Raw genomic sequence first — 22213 nt, 5'->3', positions numbered from 1 at the left:
TAAAACCAATGTCTGATACACAACTGCAAAAGTCCTGAGATCACAAGTGCTGTTAATCAGAGCAACACTAGTATCCTGGTTATATTATTCAGCCTTGCTTACAGCAAATCCCATCTTTAAGGAAAGAAAATTCTATAAAGGAATACGGTGGTCCCCCGGAATTAATAGGGGTTACGTTCTAAGGCCTTCTAAGACGGGAGTTCCGGAAAAATTTTGGACGCACCCCCTCAGCCCTTATGGTACCTTAGTGAATTCAAGTAATTAGCTAGTGAATTGTAGATATAAAGCCAGTAAATGGGTTCATTTCTGATGCAGACTCAACATAAATTGTGAAGTAATGGACATCAATGCTTTATTTATCACTTAAAATGAATAACACATGTTTTAAAAAATGTGATGAAATTTGTTAGTAAAAACAACATTCCTGAACATTCGGGTTCCCGCTGCAGATTCCCGCAAATTTTAAGATATTTCGCAACTTTCTGTTGGTTCTGTTAGTCCAAATGAGAACCTGCGAAATTTTGCGACCCGCAAATGATCGACGTTACTGAAAATGATTACTTTTTGAATTTAACGTTACTTCTATTTGTTTTATTTTCATAATCATAGAGGTCTGTAAGATCGCCAATGCTCCCTATTTCCTTTTCTATTGACAAACCTTCATGGATGCATACATTCACTTTTGACTATAGACAAATAGACCTTGCTTATTTATTTATTTAGCCTTACGATGACATTGTTAGCCCACCATTCAGGTAATTTACACAATGTGATTTCGAGATTCTAACAGTTAAAATGCTTTTTGTTTTAAGGAGGACTGTGTATGAGCATGAATCTGGTGATACGATACGTATCGCAACACAGTGAGATCTGCATTTCCATTAATTACATCTAAAAAAACACCGCTAACCCAAACCCGTTAAACCTACCCACACCATGAAACCTGTGCCAGCTGTACCTGTATCATACCTCGTCTCATAACCTTTCATGGAATTTTTTTTATTATTATTCATTTAAACATATGCACATAGTCGTTAAAGACACCAAATATGAAGTGGGATTGTTGATGATGATGATGAGGATTGTATTATATTATTAGTATTACCATTAAAATGAGGCAAGTAGCAGTAGCATGATCTGAGCGCTAACTAGTGTTTTACATCCCAAAGCTACAATCTTTGGGAGGCAAGATAAAGTCTTTTTCTGTGTATTTGTGTATTTAGCACTGTTCTTCGAGCTGCAAATTAAGCTTTGTCTGGTTATAAGTGCAACCTCGAACAAGCACGTGTTGTTGCTGAGCTTTCTAAAGCAGTTTTAACATGTTTCCGACCCGAAAACCAAATCGCACATAAACAAAAATAAATTGCTGTCGGCGCAAGTCAGTCAACGCTGCTACCCGTAATTGTCTTTACAGCAGCGCCCCTAGGAAACAGGTGGATATTAGCGCTAACTTTATTGTTCCCTTATGCTAGTACTTCCTGTCACTGTTTAAGTTCATAGATAAGAAAACCGATATCTGTCTAGCGGTTCGAATCGATACAGTATCGCGAAACAAAATATCGTGAATAAGTAGATGTCATTTTAGAATCATGTGATATATAGGGACTCTTTAGGATTTTTTTTTGTTATATCCTACTAGCAGTATTTAATAGCTGACACAATTGGCCCTTCCCTTCACACATTACGTGCTCATGGCCTCGACCGTACAGACACACGTGTTCCTGTATCGCAACGTGCATACATGCAGCCACCCAGGAGTCGGACAAGTTCAAAGATTTTTCTCTTCCTTTTCAGGATCAATACCAGTTCTGCTACCGTGCGGGTCTGGAGTATCTGGGAAGCTTCGATCACTATGCAACGTAAGAGTCTGCTTTACCCCGAGGAGCGCCGAAGGCCGTCCAGAGGTCACTTCTTCTGAGCCATAAAATTCCTGCTTGTGAAAAGTACTTCTTAAAACTCCTAGTCCAAGACATGATTCGTTTGTTGGGTGTGGAAAAAAAAAATCATCATTAAAAAAAAAAATATTCCAAATAAAAAAAAAAAAAAGCAAAACACAAACATACGAAATACCAGGTGGACCAAGAACCCCTTTTCCCTTCAAAGTCCAATAACTTCCCGCTCCTGACTAGCAGACGTGTATCCGAACTGCTGAAGCTTCACTTCGCTTCAAGGATTCGTCTCGGATTCATTAACATAAACACACACACAAAAAAAACAAAAAAAACCCCAGACAACAACAAGGTACTGCATTATAAACGAACGCGTCATCATGGGTCGTGTTGTAAAGATACAATTACGAAGAGGGACATCTCATCTCATCGGCGAAGAGAATCGATCGGTGAAGAAAAAAAAAAAAGAAACGGACGTATGTAATAGTAATAATAAAACCCCAATCTTGTCCCAATGTTCGTCCTTCAGTTAGGGGGAGTGTACAAACACCAGACGAATAAAGAAGTTATTGATTTAGTTTTTTAGTACTTTATTACTCGACTGAGCGGTAATTCATTTTGAAACTATGTGAATTTTCTTTTTTTTTTCTTTTCTTTTTTAAACAGGTAATCACTCAACGTTAGTCCGACCCGAGTTTTATCTCACTCTCTTTCCATTCATGTTATTTTTTTAAAGCTGTTTAAATGTATACACATATACCTGTACACCTTTTTTTTTTTTTTACCCTCTTCCCTTTCTATTACTTTTTTTTTTGTCACATATGGCACTTGCTGTGGTCCTGTATTAACTTTGACCCTGATGCAGGGTCCTAATTGTCCATGGTCACATACACAACCGTCTATCTTTCGTATTTTTCGGGGAACCCGTGGAATCAAAAGGGGAGGCACAGTATGAAGTTGCTGCTACAGAATATCTTAGTTCTTCCATGTTTAACAGACGAGCCTCCGAAATTAGAGAGAGAGTAAAATTTACATATATATATATATATATATATATATATATATAAATATATAAAGAGACAAATAGAAATTAAACAGCTTATATATATATAAAATGTATTAAAATATTTATTAGAGAATTATGTAAAAATATACATATGATATATATATAAATAAATAAATACCAGAGAGATAACTGCTACATGAAAGTTTCCACAATGAGATTTTGTCCTTTTATTTTAAAAGGGGAAATGAAGAGATCATTCACTGGAATGCACATCTTTTGGTATAAAATAAATCGTATTTCAATTCAGTGCATCGTTTCTCGTGCAATAAATAGGTGTATTATAGATTCTTTCGAGTTGGATGGGGACAGGGCCCAGTGTATGTTTTGATGCCTGGATGCGAGTCAAGTGTTCAGCTCCCGTAAAGATTAAATGGAGATCAGATCTCGAAGCGGCATTGCCGTCATCATCTCAAATCTATATAGGGCAAGGTACAAAGACATCGTATTTTTGGGGTTTTTTGCATTTAGAGTGCCTTATATTTATGCCTGTTTTCTTTTTTTTTTATAATCTTCATTTTACCATGTACTGTTTTGAGTAGTCCAGTATTTATCTATGTATCTCTAATTTTAATTTCCATTATATGAGATTATATATGCAAATAATGTCCATCGGTCCTGTTTTCTTTTCTGAGGCCTTACTCCGGCTCAGTGAACGGGCGATAAAGGTGAATCGGGGCGTGCTACAAGTAACTATTGTATACTTCGCTTTTACAGCAGGAAATCCAGACTTTTTTTTTTTTAACGATGAGCTGTTCTGAGCTGTTCTCTCGCTAAGTTGCTTCTCTGAAGACCAAACCGTCTCGGTGGAACGATGCAACAAACGCCGCTGTTTGGAGACTCTGGAGACATGGGTGCACAGTGTACACTCAAAACCAAAAGGGTACTTACTGAGCCTTTTCATTTTTTTGTTTGTTTGTTTTTTTGTTGGTAAATACAGGACATTGTGAAATGATTGGGCGCTTGATAAATAGAAAAACAAACAAACAAAAATTGTTGTTAAAAAAACGGTAAGAGATTTTAGCCTTACGTGAGTTTTTTTCCTGTGAGATGGCATGGTCATTGAATGAGCTAGCTTCGTTAATATCGACAATCTTCTAACGTACTAAGCGATGGACCTGCGACGATCATTTATTGTGTACCATCACAAAAAATAAAAGAAAAAATTATAAAAAAAAAAAAAAAAAAAAGAACAGAAGTGATATTGGGACTTTTTGCTGATTTTTGTTGTTAGTGTATTTGCTGGGCTTGTGGATGTGCATTCCAGGTGCTTTCTTTCCCTAGTCTCATTTCAGACAGATCTCTTTATTGTTGTTTTTTTTGTTTTGTTTTTTACATTGTTGTGACAACCGCCAAGCTGCAAAGTGCTATTATTTAGCTTCACATACTGTACATGTCAATGCCACCTAATGTCATCATTAAGTATTGTACCAGAATTTCACTGATGTCTTGTGTTCAGCAGGGTGTTTTTTTGTTTTTGTTTTTCTTTTCTTTTCCATATTCAACCTTATTTCAATATGCATGGGAAGCTTTGCAGAGGGCCAATGGAGGCCTGGTAGGAAGAATTGCACTTTCTCTATCTTTGTACTATGCACTGCCCTATTGATTCTATACCCAATAATGTATTACTTGAAAGCATCTGTAAGAATTCTCCTTCAGCGTTCATGTTGTGTGTATGTAAATAACACAAACTAGTGGGGAGGGATGGGGGATATGAGGTGTCAAATAAAAAAAAAAATACTGAAAACAAAAAAGTTTGTGGCAAAAAAAAACAAAAAAACACCACATCCTTTCTGGTGCCATGGAACCTTCAGCAGGAGATGTTTTGTTTTTTGTCCCTTTCATAAGTTCATTCAAGACCAGAGTGTCATATTGGAAATCAACGTTGTGTTCTCTGCTCTTTCTTCTCTCTCTCTCTCTCTCTCTCTCTCTCTCTCTCTCTCTCTCTCTCTCTCTCTCTATCTATCTATCTATCTATCTCATGTCTGGATGCATAGATTGAAATTGATGAATTCAATTGTGTAAAAAAGAAAAAAAAGAAAAAAATGGCTTGTTAAAAAGAATCATAAAAACTTACCTCTGATTAGTTGTAAGTGTAATTTTTTTTTCTTTTTTTTTTTTTTTTTCTTTTTTTTTCCCTCTCTGAATGAATGGAGTGCTTTTTATTTTCTTACATAGGTTCTATTGGTGGCGGAAGACGTCTGTATGACGAGCAGGTCTTTGCTGACTCAAGGTCCATTTGTTATAAATGAATTCTATTAAAAAAATGTAAGTGTTATGAATTAGAGTCTCGCTCTCCTTCTGTAGTCTCGGCATCATGGCACAGTGGCAGATCACAGGTTCTGGTTCTGTTCTAGAGACCTGAAGGTTGTGAGATGCTGCTAACCCTGAACTGGTTTATGATTTGGATTCTGACACACTTGTAGGTAAGTATCTTTGGATACAATTCTCCAGGTTGTGCTTCTTCAGCAGTGATGTGCAGATCCAAGTCTGATACCTTAGAAACAATCTTGCTCAACTCAAAAATATATATTAGAATGAAAAAGACTTGAATATCTAAAGGTGTTAATGTCTACAGTTTGCTGCAACTTTTACAGTCTTTGACGCTGTGACACTGCACTACAGGCGAGATGATACTTTTCTGCTTTTTCAGCAGTCTGACCAAAAAAACTTGAATGAAACTCACCTGGCGGAAAAGACAAGTCACTGAAAGAGAAAGGATGTGTGGCATAAAAGGTATATTTATTAGCCTCTTTATTAGACGGATTTATGAGCCTTAATATTGTGGGCAAATTGGAAATTTGAGGAGTTCTCCAACACTGGAATTTTACCTCAGTGTAACTCACTGTTGCTTGGTGAACATTTGAAAGCAAAACAATTAGTGTTATTTACATAGAAACATTTGGTGGTTCGATTGTTATTTTTTTTGCTAGGATTTCCTTCCTAATAATGTTCATATCTCTGTATAAACTCAACCTGCTCAGTGTAATTTGTTGAATCTAATTGCTTTTGCAATTTGTAAAAAAAAATAAAAAAACTGTAAGTTTAAGAGATAGCAACTAAAATTCAAAGCAAAAACAAACTGTGTGAGACATTTTTCTTCTCCCCTCCTTCTCTTTTTATCAATAAGGACAATAATGGGCATTATTTAACCCTCGGAAACACCTAAACAAACATTAGCTACTCACTATGCTGTGACAGGAGCCACATGTCTCCTGTTATTAGTGTGATGTTGATCCTAAATGTCCCTCTTGGCCATAAATTTGATTCGGATTAGAATAAATGAATTCATTCAGAATGATGAAATCCACATCCGCTGAGCTTTACTTATTTGCCAGATGATTTTTTTTTAGGCATGTGAGACAGAATCCATGCCTAAAACTGAATAATTTAGGGTTTAGGTTTGAGGGTTATGACTCAAAGGACTAACAGTGGCATTTCCCTAAAATTAAAACCTGAGCACAATTTCTCTATTTCTGCTGTTCCTCGTCTCTGGAAGAGCTTCAGATGGTGTAAGGTCTTGACAACCGTATAATACAGTGAGGAAAATAATTATTTGAACACCCTGCTATTTGCAAGTTCTCCCACTTAGAAATCATGGAGGGGTCTGAAATTGTCATCGTAGGTGCATGTCCACTGTGAGAGACATAATCTAAAAAAAAAAAAAAATCCAGAAATCACAATGTATGATTTTTAAACTATTTATTTGTATGATACAGCTGCAAATAAGTATTTGAACACCTGTCTATCAGCTAGAATTCTGACCCTCAAAGACCTGTTAGTCTGCCTTTAAAATGTCCACCTCCACTACATTTATTATCCTAAATTAGATGCACCTGTTTGAGGTCGTTAGCTGCATAAAGACACCTGTCCACCCCATACAATCAGTAAGAATCCAACTACTAACATGGCCAAGACCAAAGAGCTGTCCAAAGACACTAGAGACAAAATTGTACACCTCCACAAGGCTGGAAAGGGCTACGGGGAAATTGCCAAGCAGCTTGGTGAAAAAAGGTACACTGTTGGAGCAATCATTAGAAAATGGAAGAAGCTAAACATGACTGTCAGTCTTCCTCGGACTGGGGCTCCATGCAAGATCTCACCTCGTGGGGTCTCAATTATCTTAAGGAAGGTGAGAAATCAGCCCAGAACTACACGGGAGGAGATGGTCAATGACCTGAAAAGAGCTGGGACCACCGTTTCCAAGGTTACTGTTGGTAATACACTAAGATGTCATGGTTTGAAATCATGCATGGCACGGAAGGTTTCCCTGCTTAAACCAGCACATGTCCAGGCACGTCTTAAGTTTGCCAATGACCATTTGGATGATCCAGAGGAGTCATGGGAGAAAGTCATGTGGTCAGATGAGACCAAAATAGAACTTTTGGGTCATAATTCCACTGAACGTGTTAGTAGGAAGAAGAATGATGAGTACCATCCCAAGAACACCATCCCTACTGTGAAGCATGGGGGTGGTAGCATCATGCTTTGGGGGTGTTTTTTTGCACATGGGACAGGGTGACTGCACTGGGGCCATGTATTGCGAGATTTTGGGGAACAACCTCCTTCCCTCAGTTAGAGCATTAAAGATGGGTCGAGGCTGGGTCTTCCAACATGACAATGACCCGAAGCACACAGCCAGGATAACCAAGGAGTGGCTCTGTAAGAAGCATATCAATGTTCTGGCGTGGCCTAGCCAGTCTCCAGACCTAAATACAATAGAGAATCTTTGGAAGGAGCTCAAACTCCATGTTTCTCAGCGACAGGCCAGAAACCTGACTGATCTAGAGAAGATCTGTGTGGAGGAGTGGGCCAAAATCCCTCCTGCAGTGTGTGCAAACCTGGTGAAAAACTACAGGAAACGTTTGACCACTGTAATTGCAAACAAAGGCTACTGGACCAAATATTAACATTGACTTTCTCAGATGTTCAAATACTTATTTGCAGCTGCATCATACAAATAAATAGTTAAAAAATCATACATTGTGATTTCTGGATTTTTTTTTTTAGATTATGTCTCTCACAGTGGACATGCACCTACGATGACAATTTCAGACCCCTCCATGATTTCTAAGTGGAAGAACTTGCAAAATAGCAGGGTGTTCAAATACTTATTTTCTATATATACACAACATGCTTCGAATCTTTTCCAGAGACCTTACAACAGCTCTAAGATCTTCAGAGGTGAGGAATTGCAGAGGTTTTTTATGCACTTTCTCTATAAGTTCAGCAACTAAAATATCTAAAGTTATCTCAACAGCTGCAGGCGAATTTATTCCTAGCTCATTATACATTTATGTCTACACACTGAGTTATTCACGTTTGCTCCGTGTTTGATATATGAGCGTCTCGTACAGAAGCGATGGACCATATTTTCTCAGTTTGGATAGTGGATAGAATGTTGTGCACATCCTACACGCAAACACACACACACTCTCACACAGAAAAAAAGAGAGAAAGGGGTGCAGACAGTGGGCGATAAAAATGTGGGCTCAAAGAAAAACGCACACTAGAGGAAGATGGAGGGAACGAGCAAGTGAGCGGAGGAGGAACAGTCCGATGTAGTGTGTGTGAGAGAGAAAGAGTGAGTGTAGCATTAGCCCGAAGGTTAATATCACTTTGTGTGCTGCTAGCCAGTGACCCGTTACCACCTTTTCAACCAACTGACCATCTTCTCTCTCTCTCTCTCTCTCTCTCTCTCTCTCTCTCTCTCTCTCTCTCTCTCTCTCTCTCTCTCTCTCTCTCTCTCTTCTCTCTCTCTCTCTCTCTCTCTCTCTCTCTCTCTCTCTCTCTCTCTCTCTCTCTCTCTCATGTTTGCTCTCAACATGTGCATGGGTTTTCTCTGGATTCTCCAGTTTCCATCCAGTCCCCAAAAAACATCTAGTATCTAATCTGACTATGATAAATTGCTCCTAGATGTGAATGGATTTTCTCAAATCATTGTTGTGCTGTAGATGAATGAATGAATGAATTAGTTAATGAATGGAGGGATGGAGGGATGAGTGAACAGAGGATTCAGCAAATATGTAAATGAAAGCAGTGGTTTTATCTCACTCTCTTTCTCTCTCACACTCTTCTTCTCAAAAACCTGGGAAAAACAGAGACACATACACAAGCAAAAAGTATCTGTTTTAATAGTAAGGTACAGAGTACAGAGGCATCCAATTATCTTAAGGTCACAAATGGCACTGATATTTAGAGTTAATTCAACCTGAAATGTACTGACTTTGAAGGGCACTACTAAACATCTTATTAAAGGGACTAAATGATGGATGCCGCTCAAAATTCTTCATGTTGTGGAAACTCTGAATGGAAAGCGGCCACACCAACTGGCAAATTTATATCGACTTCTATCAAAACAAATTAAAATCGAATCGACTGAAGTTTTTTTATATAAATTCCTGCAAGTTTTTCTAAACCGAAAATAACTAAATTCCCAAAAATGATTTTTGTCATAATACTATGACTAAAGCTAAATCCAGTTAGGTAGAATTAGCCCTGTTTTGTAGCATAGCTGTACTTTTTGTTGTTATTTACTCTAAGACCCCCTCCACCCCAAACCGAGGTGCTGTGCGAGCTCATTTTATAGTGTGCATTTGACCTCCGAACCTGCAGTGTCAAATTTCTGGCGACAAGCATGTGGACAAATCCATCAGCTAATCAAAATAAACAGCCAGAGCAGCAGAAAGTGAATGCCTCTACGCTCTCGCCGCTTCCCAGAGAGACCTGGCTAAAAACAAACCCATTATAGCAAAGTGAACAAAGGGAATCAGCAGTTTGGCTCTAAAACGAGTAGATCAGTAAAGGGACCCCTGCAATGAGGAACTCTATTTCACACATGGTTAATGGGAAATGTGGAACTCACAGAACCAGAGGGTAAACTGTCATCGACTTGTACAGTGTTTGCAACGGTGGGTTTTGTCCATGGGGTAATTTTAGACATTGTGTCGCTTTACCTTTTACCCGAGTTGCTGGACCTCAAGAAATGCAGGCTAATGGCTTTTTGCAACAAATCAGATTTTTTGTTAAACGTTGCCAAATACATTTGCTGCCTCACAGCTCCAGGGTTCCTGGTTCAAACTTGAGTTTGAAAGTTATTCTGGATGATGTTACAAACATTCTCTTTGTGCAAGATCCCTTTTAGTTCTCAGGTCCCCCCTCTCACCAAGTCAGTTGGTGAATTTGTACCATACTTTTTCCTTTACATTGGACTGGTCTCCTTTAGGGGGACATTTTACATCTTAATGTAGTGTACTGTTAAAGTTGCAGTCTAAATCAAACCGATGTGTGTATTGTGTTCTGTGGGCTGGACTATTGTGTCAATCATTTTGTTTTCCTGATGTGCCTGATATTCCCAGGACAGCCTCCAGGGCCACACCCTTGAATGGAATAAAGAATTATTTGTCAATCTGTAGTAGAGGGAAAAAGAACTCAGGCTTCTGGCTGGGGCTCTGGGTGGCTTCTGCTTTGTTGTTACCAGGTTATCCAGAAAAAAGCTGGGACTTTACTATAGTCTTTCTCTCTATAAATACACACTATTTACGTAGGTTCAGTAGAGAAACCTGTTGCGTTCATTATTTTATATTTTAGAAATATAGCTATTATTTAAAATGAACTTTATTTTGTGTTTCCGAGTGTGTAGATTGCCCAGTTTATCGATGCTCATTCTAAGTTGCTAAACCACAGGACAGAAACATGTTGAGCGAGTGTGTGAAATGAGTAACGGGCCAGCTGTAGTAAATCATTCATCCTTACCCACACTTTCGTCCATTCACCCCTTGCAGACAGCAGCAAATTCCATTTTCATCTCGCAACGTGGTCTCCTACCTGAGGCACCGGAGCGTTAAAAACGCAGCAGAGAGTCGAGTCATTTAGAAACCATTTTTTGCACCTCCAGCTTCCTGAACGTTCTGAGAAGGGTCGCTGTGTCACGCCGGAAGATTCCTATTACACACGACTGCACAGGACTCTGGGGACGACTTGCAGATAGCTGATGGCACAATGAAAGCAGAGGACAGCAGTAAATAATATGAACTCAAACAGTGTATTCGGCAGACTTTTACAGGTCGTACTTGCAAATTGAAATACCCAGTAACACTATACCAAAAAGGGTGGAGCCATTAAAGGATGTAATAATCTTTTGTCTAATGGATGGCAAGTTGAGAAGAACCACACATCCTCTACTGCCTGACTACTATCTATGGACATGTCCCAAACTGCTTACCTTGTTCAATTTATCTGTCACTAATGCTTTTCTATCAACAGCACGCTCTGGGCGTGTCCTGGTCCATGCATCATATCCACTAGAGACCATTATAGCACCAAAACAAACATCTTCAAGACATTGGTTGACTGAGGGTGTCATTAAGGCACCCAATATAAACGTCGTTCTATCATCAATCACCTGTGGACGTGTCCTGTAGCGCTAACCATATTCACTATAACGTGAATACACACCAATGCAAACACTTTACCAACATCAGTCCCCTGTAGAAGCATCCAAAACACACATTCACACTTCGTAATATCTGTCCCTTAAACATCGCAAAAAACACATCAGTACATTGTGGACAAATCATATGCTTTATTTACTGTAGACCACATTAACTGAATACGAAACAGCTCACGGTCAATGACAAGGACATTTAAAAGGTGAGAATACAAAAACAGCATACTCCTTAGTGGGAAGCTGGCTTAACAGTCCAGTGCTTATATTAGTATATATGGAAAATATAGAAAATAATTATTGTCTAACTGATTAAAATGAGTGCGCACAAGCTATGTCACTTGTCTTAAAGCCTGAATAGTGTTTTTGCTAGCCCATCTACTGCACAAGGGCTTCATTGATTGCTCTCAAATGGACACAATTATTGCAATGATCTTAAACGTTGTAGCTAGCCAAGCAACTAGCCAGCAGCTAGCTGATATAAGCAGTAGCATTGTTATGATTTTAGCAATAGTTTACTGCACAAATATTCCTAGCAGATTCCCATTTACAATTGTAAATGAAGTGTAATAGTAAGTGACATATTTGTTGTCATTAGCTGATTTGGTAAAATCATGCTAGCTGAAAAACAATGCAAGATAAAATAACATTGTACAGAATTTGTACAAAAGAACTGTGAAAGAATCAAAAAACAGTCGTCTTGCCAACTCTAAAACATACAGAAGTGATAGTTTGCTAATTAGCTGAGAGGAGTCAGCTGTGTTCCATCAGAGCAACGAATCTCAGCAACCCTTCAGCTCTGGAGCCTGACATCACTTCTCTAGTCACCTTTTTATAAACATACATTCAACCATTTAGTCTCTGTGGATAAAAAACATGACCTGATGCGAGACAGTGGAAGGTCTGGAGGCAGAGATATAGCATGAACAGAGAAACAGCAGGATTGAGCTGGATTGTTAGAGGAGAAATAACAGGAGAAGCCAAGCCTGCAGAGTGGAGGAGTGGATGTGCTGGGTGAAACATGGTGGAAGATGATTGACGTAAAGCGACAGGCAGCAAGAACGTCACACCCTTCATCTGCGAAAGCCTGACGGATTAGACAGGTGAGGCAGATGGCTGAGTTTTATGATATAATAACACTAGTGTAAGGAATGAAGGAACTGTGAAAACATACTGCATGGAAATTCTTGATGTTTGTCATTATTATCAATACAAGGTTGATTCCAATTTGTAATTAATGTTCTGTGTGAATTTACATACGCTTTGAATAATATGGGTTTGTCTCAGATTTGGTTAAGATGGAAAATGTGGGGGGGGAACCCTCAAGCGCTACTTGAGAAATTGGATGTTGCAGTGAGAAATCTTCCATCAGCTGTGCAAGTGCAAAACTTTGTGCACTGTCCCAATTTTTCCAGTCTCTAAATTTGTTATGGAACTATGCCGCAGTAACTCTGGGAACACTGAGTGTGTCTGTGTGTGGGTGGCTGTTTTATATAGATATATTTTATAGAGAAGGTTTCAGTACTTAAAAATATACTGCAACATTATCCATACTGGTTTAGTTCTCCTTTAGGGCAAGCCAACAAGCAAGCCATGTATCAAATCCACGGCTCACGAATTACTGACAAAATTGATTGCATCATATATGTGTGCAGTGTTCTAGATGATTTAAAAGTATACACTCCTGGGCAAAAAAAAAAAAGAGGCCAAGCCCAAACTAACAAATTATTGAGCTTTTAATGGTCTTTATAATTTTTTTGTGGTCAGGAAATAAACAGAATGAAACAAATGGATAAAGTAAATGCGGAAATCTTGTCTGTAAGCTTCCAAAGAGCTTTTTACACAAAGAAGAGTTTTAATGAGCTTCGAACAGTTGAGATGAAAATGTGAAATTAATTTTGCGTCAAACATTTGAATGATTTTTACCTTTTCTGTGCAGGTAGATTATAGAAATGGCTGTCAATTTCTTCAAGTTTCCCCCCAAACAGTTTACTGCAGCAAATGTAAATGAGCAAATAGTAGCACAGGAGCTCTAAGGGAGCCCAATTTTCTTCCCAATGTTTTTTTTTTTTAAACAGAAATTTAGAAAGTTAGAGAACTTTTTTTTAACCCGTCACAGATTGAATCAGTTTAAAGCTAAAACAAATACCATTGAATTTGAAATGCTGATGGTTGTTTAAGAAATGTAGATAAATAAACATATAATGTAAAATCCTGTAAAAACGTTTGATGCCCATTAAGTGAATGTTAGTGTTGCAACCGAATCTGGAAACAAGCCAAATCATTACTTGTTTAAACGTCACTTCACACAAGTGTGGAGAAATACCACAGATACAAGATAACACAAATAAAAGACATGGGAGAAGACTGAGAAGGAATGGGAGACTGATAAAATGAATAGAAATAGATATGGATCTTAGGAAAGCAAATTTTATTGTTTTAAAACTCCTTCCAGAACAGCGTTTATAAAAAGTAGTAGGGGTCATGAGTACAGAAAACCAATAAGTATAAGTACAGTACAGGTATATGAAGTAATGTTGATTCATTTACTTTAGCGCCTAAACCAGTTAATTTGTGAATGATACTGTGTTTATTAATCAACTAAGTAAAATTAGCATGAGATGAGTACTAACTTCTAACCTGCATGGAGAAACCAGGAAGTTATATGCACTTTGTTTTTAATTCGTGAGTATGTTAACATCTCGCTACAGTATTACAATAATTTTTCCTCAGTGAGAAGTGTCTCTCTCTCTCTCTCTCTCTCTCTCTCTCTCTCATTCTCTCTCTCTCTCTCTCTCTCTCTCTCTTCTCTCTCTCTCTCTCTCTCTCTCTCTCTCTCTCTCTCTCAAATTGCAGTTTGAGGTCATAATTCCCTGCACACTTATTATGCTTATTGGGCATCACTCTCTCTTCTTTTCAATAAGTACACACAATTTCCCAAGATGTCATTAAAATTTCTTGCAGTCCGCTCCACTGGTGCATACGGAGAAGGAATCATCAGGCTGATCTGGCCAGTATAAACTTTCCTTTATAGATTCACATCTATTAAAGAAGGGAACGTTATTATGCCTAATGCTGGCTCACAAGGGGAATATGAATAGGAGGAATGTAATTGACATGAGACAATAGTAATAAAAATAAGGTTTCTATATTTCTGCTAATGCTGTATAACAAGTTTTTTACAACGTAAGAGCTTTTTAATGAGAGATGTAAAAAGAATAGAGCGTCTCTCTTCGCCAAGACGAGACTTTGCATGCTGAAAGCCTATTTCAAAAATCCCTTCCTAACATGTCAGAGGAAATGTTGTTTAAATGGAGCTTTCAGGCTTTTGCCCCATGTTGGGGGCAGCTCTGTGTCCAAGATAAAAACATTTGTGGGTAGAAAAATGTGTCTTGTTTAATTTCATTGTTTGGTGTGAGGTCATTTCTCAACAGGCTTGATATGCATATTAAAGCTATAAATAGTAGCTAGCATTTAAGAGCTGGATTTGTGTATTTTCCAGTAAGATTCTGTCTTAGCTAGTGTATTAGCATTTAAGTTCGTTGTTTAAATCTTTCAAAAACATGCTTTCGCTAGACAACACAATTAGAAAGTAAGAGTTGAGGTCGAAGCTGATCATTTGAGTGTGCATTGATCATAAAACTTTAACGTGGTGTGTAAACCTGGGCTCCAGGTGTGAGCAGGAATATTAATTAACCTTGGGAATGGGAGCAAGACCTACTGTAGCTTTTTTCAAGTGGTTACTGAGCTCATTTAGAGCTTCTAATCCTGAGTAAGATGAGCTTGTGAGTAGTCAGACCCCGACCTACGACCACTCAGCTTACGACATTTCGGAAATAAGATGGTCACCTCAAAAAAAAAAAAAAATAATAATAATAATTAAAAAATATTAATATAATATAATATATATATATATATATATATATTGTGTGTGTGTGTGTGTGTGTGTATATATAGATTTTTTTATTCACTTTATTTGTACTTTTTTTGTAATTTTTTTTTATTTATTATACTGTTTACATGCTATTTTTTTTGGACCTCTCGACTGCTACTGCTGCTGTTTTTGCACTGCATTGTGTTTGTTTACATATAATCTTGGTTATAGTCTTAATAGTTCTCTTTGCACAATACTGTATATTTAGAGTATACAGTAGGTTTAAGGATCAGCGCTATCTTGTTATGTGTGTGTGTGTGGGGCGCCGTACTGGTTTTTTTTTTTTCTTTTTTGTCTGCACTGGTTGCGCTCGATGCACTTTCTGTAGCTTTATGTTGTGTGTTGTAGCTCTATTTTGTTTAGTGTAGCAACAGGGTTCTGGAGGAACGTTGTCTCATTTTTACTGTGTACCACTGTGTATAGTAGAAATGACAATTTATAAAAGCCTCTTGACTATGTAAAAAAACTATTTTAACAGATTGTTTAAGTGGAATGATTCAGGTTAGTGGTGTTTTAGTTACCATATTCAACGTATTATCCATAGAGCGAAGAAAGGGAGCGTGAGTGTTAAAGCTAGTTTTATGTCGACATAATGGTAAAGTCAGTCTGTAGGCAGACGGCTAATTATATTAAATACAAGTTTAATATTAAGTACCTGGAAGCTGAAATTCATTCTCTAATCTTTCTTTGTTGCATCCTATTCTGTCCTGTCAGGATATGTGTAAGAATATTGTCTATTTGTAAATCTTTTCTTTACATTTTATTATGGCCACTAATAGCTTTGTAGCTGCCCTGTTGGTTTTGTGTAATGACGGTGTTCTTTCATTGGTGGGTTTTTGATGACTGTCTGAGCAGCACTCATTGATAAAAGCACATGATAGTCTAAGCAAACCAATTTTGACACTGGAAGAACTTTGTCCTCTGCTGTCTTCGTTTGCAACCTTACTAAATCAGCTACCAGTGAACACTTTAGGTTCTACATTCTTAGACCACTGATCTATGCTAACAGCTAAATATTATGCTTTGCATTGTACAGTTGTGCCAGCGTCACCAAAATCGGACCAGATATTGTAGCACATAAGCTGTTTGAATGTTTTTAAGAGTTTTAGAATTTCAGCTGCAAATGTTCCTACCAGGTTCCTACCAGGTAAAGAAACCAAACTTATCCCACCCCAACATATTCAGTCTAGTTTTTTACTTACTTTTGTACCAAAGCTAGAATTTTTCTTCTAAATGAATTATCTTTGGCAAACTTGGAGGCGTGGCTAGATTGTTCCAGCTTTTAGCCACCTGAAGACTTTTTTATCGTTTATGTTCAAGGTGGAAAAGTGTTGTAAACTGTTTTTTAAATACGGCGTTTTCTTTTTTTGTAGCCTTAATGCAGAAATAAAGACATTTCCTTATATTATTTGAAGCAGTCACAGTTTGGTGTGACTGCAGAGGGCCAGGTGTGGAGCTGGCGTTCTGCTCGGCTTGTTCCTATGTCCTGAAGCTTGGCTGAAGCGTTGGACTGGGTCTTTTAACGAGATCGCTCTAATGAGAGCTGGCACAGGGAGCAGCGTGGCACAGCTTGGCACGCACATACACACTGATGAGGGTATCAATCATCGGGGACAGACTGCTGCCACGTTAATGTCAAACAGTGAGAAGGGATGGCTTTAGAATGAGAAACAGGCTAACTTAGCTTACACAGCTTACTTCATTTTAGCACAAAAAGCTGCAAAGTACAGTCTGGTCAATGCGGAGTTGAATTGTTTTTGACCTGTGCTGGAGTTTACTTGGAAGTGAACCGAGACTGGTGAAGCCTCCGACCCTTTGTTTTGTTCTGCACCCGTGTGGGATTGCAAACCAGGCTTCAATTCAAATGAATTAGAAGCCGCAAATGTAAAAATACCTGAAGATATGACAAATGCCCAGAAAAACAGGGAGAGACAAGGTGATAGAGTCAGAAATAAATAGAAAGAGACGTAGGACCTGTGAAGCAGACACACAGGAGATTGCATTGTCTCAGTTGCTCATAAACATCTCCGCTGAAAATGGCTTCCTATCTTTACCCATTTCTGAGAACAAGGTGGCATTTCGGCCAAAGCTGGCATAACAGAAAATCAGCTAAGAAAGAGTGTGTCTTCAGCATGGGTTTGACAATGCAAGCTGTAGCATAAATCTAGTTATAAAGAACAAAATAAAGAACAAATGCTGCAGGGATGAGTGACCTCATCCCGGGGGTAAGAAGGGTAAACACAGAGCAGTGTGAATCCACAAATGAACCCTCATCTGCATTGACAGGACAGGAGTGAATAAAGCGGGAAGGAGACTGAGGGCAAATCGGAGGCTACTTGTTAGTTTCCAACTCGGGGGGGAAATGGTTTGAATAGCTAACAATCAGATGTTATTACTTCAAAAACCTGCCCAAAACACACTGAAGAACATCAGTTATTAAAACGGGATAAATGGATTGATGGATAGATGGATAGGCAAATGGGTGGATGGGAGATGACTGAATGGATATATAGATAGATGTACGGATGAGTAAGGGGGTAGATGGCTGGATGGGTGAATGGGTAAGTGGGTGGATGATAGATGGGTGAGTGGGGAGATAAATGGGTGAGTGGGTGGGTTAATAAAAGGGTGGATGGGTAAGTGGATGGATGGATGTAAGGATAGGTGAATGGATGGTCGGGTGTCTGGACGATGGGACAGGTGAGTGGGTGAATGGATGGTTTGATGGATGGATGATGGGATAGGAGAGTGGGTGGCTGGAAGGATGGGTGAGTGGGTGGATGGGTGAGCGGGTGATAAATGGCTGAGTGGGTAGATGGATGGTAGAATGGATAGGTGACTGGGTAGATGGATAAAAGGGTTGATGGGTAAGTGGATGGATGGATGGATGGATGGATGGATGGATGAGTGGATAGATTAATGGAGTAAATGGGTGGGTAGATGAAAGGATGGATGGTTGGATTGGTCAAAGAAAAGTGGAAGGGAGGGTTGAAAATAAAATGGTGTTGATAAAAAAAAAGAAAGAAAGATGGAAAATAATGTGAATTGAAGCATGAATGTGAAGTATTTAAGAAGACACGAGGAAAGATAAAAACATTGAGCTAATGAAAGGATAAAAAGTGGTTGGATGGAGTGAGAGGGTTAAAGGTGTGATGTTGGAAGTCAGAATGTTGTCAGGGACATGTTTCCTGCTGATGATTTGTTGCTCAGGTTCTCTGTGGTTAAATTAACTATACTTCATGTAGCAGAGGCAGAAACTCAGCAGAGAAAATAACAGGAGTTAGAGGTCGTCTTGTTATAGCACTAACTTCAGTAGAATTTATGCATGTAAAAAGCCCCAAAGAGCTTTTTTGCAGTGTGCAGGAAAGCTGTTTGGGGGGAAAAATGTGATATTCCTGACTGTCGAGGAAATGGACAGAGATGATTATCTATGGTGTCTAGTGTCTGCATGCTTCTTTATTTTTGTCCAAACTGACACCAGTTTGTAGATGTTTTTTTGGCAAAAAATGACATTTTTACACTCTAAAAAATTATTCTTTAAATAAAAATTTCTATTAATGTAATGTATCTATAGATGTGTTTTTTTTTTTTTTGGTGGTTCTCTTGTAATTCTAAAATATGTTACGTGGCTCCTTTAAGAGATATGTTCCAGTTCTGGTTGCTTTCCCTCAGTTTGGAAAGGCAATGTTTAGTGATTAAAAAATATCTGGTTTAACTTTCACCACTTTAATCTTTTTTTATTTATATCTTTTAATAAAAACGGTCAAAGAAAAATGTTTCATTAATCATGCGTTAAAATTAGTGCAGTGAAAATGAATTTGCGTTAAGACGTTGCCGTTAATTTTGAAGGCATTTTGCATTTTAAATATAAATAAATAAATATTAGAGGTGAAATTAAAACCTTCAACGTAACACATTTATTCACAATGACCTGTATTTACTCATACATTTTTAAAAAACTTCATCAGAAAATTATTTGTATTTAATATAAACATTTGTCTCAAATAAAGCACCAACATCCTCCATGATGCACACATCCAGCAATTAAAACTCTGCCTGGCCAATCGGTATAAATACTTTTCTCCACCCTTAGTGTCCAACTTCTCATACAGCTCCTCATATGTCTTTTCCTTGGCTTTCGCCACATCCCTCTTTACCTGCTGCCGCATCTCCTTATACTACTGCCTACTTTTCTCATCACTCTGTCGATCCCACTTCTGTTTTGCCAACTTCTTTCTCCTTATGCTCTCCTGCACTTCCTCATTCCACCACCATGTCTCTTTGTCTTCCTTTCTATTTCCAGATGTCACACCAAGTACCTTTCTAGCTGCCTCCCTCATCACTCCTGCAGTAGTTGCCCAATCATCCAGCACCTCTTCACCACCACCGAGCCCCTGTCTGACCTCTTCCCTGAACCTCACACTACAGTCTTCCTCCTTAAGTTTCCACCATCATATTCTTCTTTCAGCCTCCTCTTCTTCTTCACCCCCAAAACCATCCTACAGACCACCATCCGATGCTGTCTAGCTACACTGTCCCCCGCCAACACCTTACAGTCTCGAATCTCCTTCAGGTTGCATCTCCTACATAGAAAATAATCCACCTGTGTGCACCTTCCTCCACTCTTATACGTCACCCTATGATCCTCCTTCTTCTTAAAATAAGTGTTCACCACTGCCATTTCCATCCTTTTAGCAAAATCTACCCCCATCTGCCCTTCCACATTCCTCTCCCTAAGGCCAAACCTAACCATTACCTTCTCATCACTTCTGTTCCCTTCACCAACATGGCCATTAAAGTCTGCCACAATCACCAATCTTTCTTTCCTAGGTACACCATCTACCACTTCATCTAACTCACTTCAGAATTTTTCCTACTCCTCCATCTCACAGCCAACTTGTGGAGCATAGGCACTGATGACATTTATCATCATCCCTTCAACTTCCAGCTTAACGTTCATCACCCTATCAGAAACTCTCTTCACCTCCATTACACTCTTACTGTACTCTTCCTTCAGAATCACCCCTACACCATTTTTCTTTCTAACCACACCATTATAGAACAGTTTAAACCCACCTCCAATGCTTTTGGCATTACTCTCTTTCCACTTGGTCTCCTGAACACACAACACATCTACCTTTCTCCTCTCCATCATATCAGCTATCTCTCTCCCTTTACCAGTCATAGTGCCAACATTTAAAATACCAACTCTAACCTCCACTCTCCTACACCTCTCCTTTCCCTGCTGTCTCTGTAGACGTGTTCCTCCTCTCCTTCTCCTCCGGAGTGAGAAGTCACAGTGACACTGCGCTATTTTTTTTGTACCCCTGGCATTGTTTATGTTTTTAAGTTTAATGATCATAAAAATTGTGCAGAAAGTGCGAGGTGGAGACTAAACAAACTCGTGGTCTGCCACACATAAGAAGGCTTGCATCCGGTACACGTGTGCCGAACCGAAAGCCCAGAACTATATATATATATATAGATAGATAGATAGATAGATAGATAGATATATAGATAGATATATAGATATAGATATAGATATAGATATAGATAGATATAGAGATATATATATAGAGATATATATATAGAGATTTAGAGATATATATATATATATATATAGATATATAGATATATAGATATGGGTTTAAAATCTGATCACACAGCTCCGGTACCGCTCTTATTCACTGGTCTGGAAGTGGTGAACAGACCATTTGCAGGGCTGAGACATGCTAGCTAGCTTCGGGGTTGGCCGACCTCCTCACGATGTCTAGCTTTTCTTCAAAATGTATTTTTTTTAAGTATGTCCAAAACAATTTCTCTTCCTCCGTAGGCTTAAAAACGTCTAACTCTGATGTATTCATGTGTACAGAGCGCTACACACTCAATCAGAGGACGAAAAAATGCTGACGCTTTTGCCGTGTGGCCAATATGAAATCTGATTGGTTAAAGAACGACCCATTCATAATATTCTCTATGTAAAAAAGGCTATCAGTACAGACTTTAAAGGCCCTGGGCAGATTAGACTGACATTGCAGCACATAGAGGCTGCAATCTGATTGGACAAAAAAAAATCTAACATATACATACACTACTGGAAGCAGTGCAGCCAAGAGAAACACCATATATATATAAATTTTATACAGTTTAACAAAGTGAACTATTTATTAAGATAGAGAAAACAATAGGACACAGGGAAAACCCAAAGTACATTATTAAAGATGCTAAGGCATTACTGAACATTCTTAATCATTACTAATTTTATAAAGTGCCATGACATTGGCATCATATGAATTCCTGTTTTGTATGTAGTTTGTGGAGGGGGTATCCATATTAAATGAACTCTGCAATGCATGCTCTGTCTCTTTTCTAAATCCTTTTAATCTTAGAACCTATTGGGATTAGACGTAGCAGTGGGACACCGAGGTGTTCTCCTTGACATATGCGCTGCCATGTCGGCTTAGGTGTCGCAGCATTCAGAAGCTGTTCTGTAGACACAAGCCTGTGATTTATTTTGATTAGCTGAGCTCAGGCCCAGATGGCTGAGTTTTGGGGAATGATCAGAGTATATGCTCAGAGGGATAGAGCATCACGTTGAGGGAGAGAGCAGTACACTTGTTGGGAGATTAAAATTTAACCAGATCATAAAAATCCAGATTACTAAAGTGTTACATCACCTGAAACCAGGTCCTTATGGAGCTTGTTCTTTGTGGTCATTTGATACGAAGAATATTTTTGTTCTATATGGTTGACAGAAATAAATAAAACTTATTTACACAGTTTTACCCAATTACTTACATCTAATGACGGCCAGTGGTGATTATCTTTGGTGCGTAGTGTCTGTGGGCTTCTTTATTCTTGTCCCAAAAGCTGTAGATGAT

At 38.5% G+C, this 22213-nt stretch overlaps 1 protein-coding gene and 1 long non-coding RNA gene across 28 annotated transcripts in view; both read left to right on the top strand.

Annotated features, from left to right (window-relative positions):
• Nucleotides 1-5234, top strand: part of LOC310721142 (receptor-type tyrosine-protein phosphatase delta) — a 458849-nt gene extending 453615 nt beyond the window's left edge. For all 26 annotated transcript variants that reach the window (XM_083532456.1, XM_083532475.1, XM_083532454.1 and 23 more), the window contains one exon: nucleotides 1795-5234. In XM_083532456.1, coding sequence (XP_083388582.1) covers nucleotides 1795-1863 — 69 coding nt within the window. In that variant the 3' untranslated portion in view covers nucleotides 1864-5234. The remainder of the gene's footprint in view (nucleotides 1-1794) is intronic.
• Nucleotides 5235-12134: 6900 nt separating this feature from the next.
• LOC310721215 overlaps nucleotides 12135-22213 on the top strand; it is a 73783-nt gene continuing 63704 nt past the window's right edge. For both annotated transcript variants that reach the window (XR_014531958.1, XR_014531959.1), the window contains exon 1: nucleotides 12135-12501. This is a non-coding gene — a long non-coding RNA (uncharacterized lncRNA). The remainder of the gene's footprint in view (nucleotides 12502-22213) is intronic.

This window comes from Silurus aristotelis (assembly GCF_946808225.1).
Source record: "Silurus aristotelis genome assembly, chromosome: 27".
NCBI lineage: Eukaryota > Metazoa > Chordata > Actinopteri > Siluriformes > Siluridae > Silurus > Silurus aristotelis.
The sequence above is the reverse complement of the archived record's forward strand: the minus strand, read 5'-3'. Positions and strand labels throughout refer to the sequence as shown.